Here is a 5,640-nt window from a genome sequence, read left to right as displayed (position 1 = left end):
TTAAAAAAAAAAAAAAATTTACCCAACAAAAAAAGAGTTTTTAGAACACATACAAAACATCATATCTTATGCTCCACTGAAAAATCAAAAACTTTCTTACTTTCACAGCATAAAACAAGCAGGCCCCGTGACGACGGACCTACTCATGCGTACGTTGGTTACGTTAACGAGAACAATATGGTTCACTTTGTGTGTATCTTTCTAGCATTCCAAAACCCTAGCAGACATCTAGTTGCCGAATAAGGGCACCCGAAGAACCGAACAATATTTTGGCAATCTTTCTTGCCATTTCGGTTGGTCCCACGAGAACTCAAATGAATTAAATACGTCTTCCCTTCGTATATGTAAGACATTTGCTGCCATAAAAGCACACATAACCCGATTTCCACTGAAACGCCTGCGATAAATAGATAAACAAGAACAAAACCTCGGAGGGATAACGATTCTACCGACGCAAAGAACGCGAAAGCTATTTCCTTCAGGAATCCGTACACCAACATGTAGTCGGTGGACCCACTTAAAACCGATATAGGAAGGTTTCTTATCGGTGGCCAGATGTAATATGCTGCGTATGAAGATATGATCGAAACGTAAAAGTTACTTATCACTGCTGAGATTAAGAAGAGGATAAAGACTCGATGATTTGCAGCACCAACACAATTCCCAATCTGCATTCGATTAAAAAAAATCTTTAGAATGCGTATACAGTGTAGGGTAAAGATCGGGTACAAAATGTCCTTAACCTAGGAAGTGTAGGAAACTGGGTCAAACGAACTCTGATTGAGCTCATTCCAGCGGCGTTGGAACCGGCTCGTCGAAACCTAACCAGAAACTCTAACCCCTTAACCCCCAAAACCCTAAGACTATGGGGTGTGGAGGGGCTTGGGTTGGTGGCATTGCTCGACACGTGGCGAGGGTGGGATCCACAAGGTAATACTCAAAAACTAGGGGTGTGGTGTGGTGTGGCGTGGCCAACCATGTGGATTTTTTTTTTGTTTAAACTATTTAAAATTTCACCCAGCCAACCAAAGCCAGCCATGTCACCCCGCCCCCCGCCCCACGTCAGGCTCAATCCCCACGCCAAAGGGGTAACGCCTTGCCCAACGCCAACCCGGGGTGGAGCAGCCGGCCCAAGAAACCAACGCCCACATCCACTAGCCTAAGGCTAAACCCTAAAATTAGAGGTGTACAAAAAACCGGTTTTAGAACCGAAACCGGGAAAAAAACCGAAACCGTTTTTTTTAACCGGTTTTTTATAACCGGTTTTAGAACCGAACCGAACCGCCGGTTGTAGACCGGTTAGGATTCTTGATCTGAAAAACCAGTTAATAACCACATCGGTTTTAAAAAAACCGGTTAAAAACCGTTTTTTTTTTTTGGCAAAAACCGGTTAAAAACCAATCCCAACCGGTTACACCAGTTATTGTTTTGGACTTGAAAAACCGGTTAGTAACCGAAACCGGTTATAAAAAAACCGGTTTTCGTTTTGGATGAAAAAACCGGTTCGGTTAATAACCGGAACCGGTTTTTGAAAAAAACCGATTTGTACACCTCTACCTAAAATCTAAACTATGAACCCTAAAAGCTAAACCTAAGCTAAACACTAAACACTAAACCCTAAAGCTAAACCCTAAAAGTTAAACTCTAAACCTTAAAAGCTAAACCCTATATATATTTGAATAGGATTAGATGAGACAGTTCCAACGCCGCTGGAATGAGGTCAATTAGAGTTCGTTTGACCTGGTTTCCTACGCTTCCTAGGTTAAGATTGTTTTGTATTTGATCTTTCCTCATACAGTGCATACATGTATATATGTGAGTATGTATGCATCTATATAACTGTGTGCACAAAAGGTGAAGAGTATGAAGGCTTACAAAGGGGCAATGATGATCCATATCCAATACACACATGCCACACGAGCGACAATGATGACTATTAGACGATTTTGGTTTCGAACAGTAGTTACAAAACGTGTAGCCTTCAAGTCCACCTTTCCCGACAGCTGGATAGCTACCCCAAGGTATGAGTGGTGGTGCACCAGGAGACCGAAATGCCGATAGGATGTAAGTGCAAAGTGTCGTTATCGATAACATAACCGATATAGTTATATGAAGCACGCCGCAAAAATAACTTCTGGAAAAAACAATGGGATAAATAGCCCAGATACCGCCACCTGCATAGCGATGATCTCATGATTATGAACATAATAAGTGGATATTAACGGTAAATTATATCTTGAGTGAATTTCAAGGATTGTCCTTTATCTTTATACTCATTTTCAGGCACTGTCCTTTATGTTCAAAATTGACGAGTTTTGTCCTTTATGTTTTCATATCATACACGTTTTGTCCTTTAGGCCTAACCCAGTTAGTTTTTTCAGTTAAATTTGGTAATGTGCAAACACATGAGGACATTTTTGTCAATTCAAAGGTTGCAGAAGCTTTGAGCTGTAAATCTGTCGTTGAACTTACCTTTGAGTTGACAAAAATGCCCTCATGTGCAAAGCATATGACCAAATTTAACTGAAAAAAACTAACTGGGTTGGGCTTAAAGGACAAAACGTGTATGATATGAAAACATAAAGGACAAAACTCGTCAATTTTAAACATAAAGGACAACGCCTGAAAATAGGTATAAAGATAAAGGACAATCCTTGAAATTCACTCTTATATCTTTAAAGGGCAGTTATTAAGGATTAACTTATTTTTACCTATAATGAAGAACATAAATAGCAGGAGAATACAGACGAAACATCTGTCTCGCAAACGTCTCCACCAAAAGTGACTGTTGTCGCCTTTAACTGAATTATGATTCGTTACGGCTCCACACCAACCGCATTTGAAAATGGGTGTGTAGGGTGAAAGAATCAAGATTAATCCACACCCCCAACAGGTTACTTCATGCTCTTCTGTTATGGATGCTACATATTGATCTTCCTACAAAAGGTCAATATTCATTTTGACTATAAAAAAAAGTCAAAAATACAGGTGACTGAGAAGGAAATAGTATCATTATGGATTAAATTCTATATGGGCAATCACGATTATGTATGCAAGTAGCAATTTATAGGAGACTGATCTCTAGATCAAGTGGTGGAAGGCTTGCATTTCTCTGGAGAGATGCAGGTTCGACTCCCACTTGGTGCAGAGTGAGGCACTGGTGGGCAATGATAGGAGACCCAGGGAAACCTGGGTTGGATCCTTGAGCCAAACGGGTTTTAATGGTAATTTCACCGTCGTGCCTACGGGCGGGTGGGTTACTAGGTTTCCCCGGAATTGGTGGTGTACTTGGGTTACTCTCAGATTACTCCGTTTGTCCAGTGGGTGCCCCGAGAGTGCTCGGAATTGATTTTGTTGGCCGTTCAAAAAAAAAAAGAACATAAGTAGATTGGGCGAGCGGCACAATACAACTCAGTAATATGTTTGAATTGTTATGTGACGAGGTATGACCCGAATCCAACCCGTAAAGGTCAACTCGTCAAAATAACCCGAATTGACTATTGCACAATTCTATAATATGCCTACGTGGCAAAAAAGGTATAGTCATGACAAAAGGAATGTTAATTCCAGACCAACAGAATTTAAGATGTCACTATCAAAACGTTTATGCTCGCTAACGGGGACCACGCCAGGTGATAGTGATAGTGACATCAACCCTAATTCCCTCCTATTAATTATAATCACACTCAAGGTAACACCTATTAATTCACTCTCTATCTCTTATGCTCTCACTTTACTTATACTTTTCTAACTGATTTTCTCCGATCTAATACTTATTCTCACGCCAGAGGAGGATGGCTACAGGGAAACCTCACGGTGTTCTGTTTTGCGGAAATCTCATCGGGCGAAAAAAGTTAGGAGGATATAATCCGATCCGAAAGTCGTTGATGGAAGCAATCTTGAAGTCAATCTACTAGAACCATGATTTCCTTCATCACTATAATTTACAGCTAAGGGGCCGTTTGGCAACTTTTGAATGGTTAAGTGCTGAACCAGTAAGTAAGAGGTCTGAACCATTAAGAGCCGGTATAATGCTTAACCGTTCAGAGGCAAATGTCGGACCAATTCAGATTACAGGTCTTAACCATTCAGACAAGAGGCAATTGTCTGAACCTTTCTGACATCTGCTAGCGAAACAAACAGTCTGAACCATTAAGTGTTGAACTAGTAAGAGGTCCGAATCATTAAGAGCTAAACAAATAGACCGTTAAATATGTTCTAAAACTTGTTACAAAAAATAGTAAAAATGTTTTCTTTTTTTATTCATTATTGCATAACTTTGTTCTTTATCAACTTAAAACAAGAAACCCAAATTAAAAAAAAAAAAAAAAAAAAAAAAAAAAAAAAAAAACACAAATTGAATATGTAATCATGGTTAATTTGTTAACCTGGGATGAAGCATGTGGGAGAAGAGGGTCGGAGGCAGAAGACGACGGTGGTGGTGGCGGCGGCGGTGGTGGAAGAGTGACGGTGGAGATGGTGGCAGAAACCGATGAATCCATCGGAAAATATATGCATGCAGAAATGGAATTGGGATTCAGACCATTGATCAAATGGAATGTTGTATGAAGAATTAAGATTAAACCCAAATATTTTGTTGAAATGTTGGATGATGATTCAATGGGTTGGTTGGTTGGTTAGAATCATAAGGAATTGAGTTCAAAGAGGTTGATTTATTATATGTTGTTGTTCATAGGTAATTTCCATGAAGATGAGGTTTTTATTATTATATTATATTATTTGGTTACATGATCAAAAATGATTTTTTGTATAAATTATAAAAAAATCATTTGACTTTGTGTATTTAATATAGAGTTAAATGTCATTTTACGCCTTTTGGTTTGAGGTATTTTGCTAGTTTAGTTTAAAGGTTTCATTTTTCGTATGTGGGTCTAAAAAGGTTTCACTGTTCCCATTTTAGTCCACTGAGTTAACTTCATCCATTTTTTCTGTTAACGAGAAGGGCAATTCGGTTATTGTATATGGCCGAGTTGCTCTTCCAGTTAACAGAATTACATATAATGACTGAATTGTTCTTCTCGTTAACATAAAAAATGGATGAAGTTAACCCAGTGGACTAAAATGACAATGGTGAAACCTTTTTGGACCCACGAGCGAAAAATGAAACCTTTAGACTAAACTGATAAAATGGCCCAAACCACATGGACTAAAATGACATTTAACTCTTTAATATATTATTATAACTTCTAAAGTTTGTTTTTGGATTAATTTACTCAAAATGAGTGGCTATTAATTAAGAACTTGATCCTGAAGTCGAATAAAGTTTTAAAGTATTGGTCTCTTTATTCACATCCCATCTTTGCATCTCTCTTCTTTGGGTTGAATAACATTTTTTTATAGAAGGATTCACTAGTATTTATATGTTTTATAGACATCTAGGCCTATGTGACTAGGGCTGTTTACGAGCTGAGCTGAGCCGAGCCAAGGTAAGCTCAAGCTCGGCTATAAACCAAGTTGCCTCGGCTCGGCTCGGATTGGAAACCGAGTTGAAATTTTAAGTTTGAGCTCGGCTTGGTTACGCTCAAATCAAATAAATAATTTAAAACATAGCTTTCAAAATTCAGTAATCTAATATATTAAAAAGAACATCTATCTAAAATAAGTTTAACTAAATATAAA

General features: G+C 38.5%; 1 protein-coding gene across 2 annotated transcripts; it reads right to left on the bottom strand.

The window, feature by feature from the left end:
* LOC110897397 (protein S-acyltransferase 11) lies at positions 1-4,662 on the bottom strand. Of its 2 annotated transcripts, none has more exons than XM_022144148.2 (4): positions 4,389-4,662; positions 2,712-2,933; positions 1,876-2,174; positions 1-668 (listed from the first exon to the last, which is right to left on the bottom strand). In XM_022144148.2, exons 1-4 carry the CDS (start codon positions 4,516-4,518, stop codon positions 183-185), a joined length of 1,137 nt encoding a protein of 378 aa, XP_021999840.1. In that variant the 5' UTR covers positions 4,519-4,662; the 3' UTR covers positions 1-182. The 2 variants fall into 2 exon arrangements, with proteins under 2 accessions (XP_021999840.1, XP_021999841.1); XM_022144149.2 differs by having other exon boundaries at positions 2,712-2,937; positions 4,389-4,661.
* Positions 4,663-5,640: the final 978 nt, after the last annotated feature.

Source organism: Helianthus annuus, chromosome 13, assembly GCF_002127325.2.
Source record: "Helianthus annuus cultivar XRQ/B chromosome 13, HanXRQr2.0-SUNRISE, whole genome shotgun sequence".
NCBI lineage: Eukaryota > Viridiplantae > Streptophyta > Magnoliopsida > Asterales > Asteraceae > Helianthus > Helianthus annuus.
The sequence above is the reverse complement of the archived record's forward strand: the minus strand, read 5'-3'. Positions and strand labels throughout refer to the sequence as shown.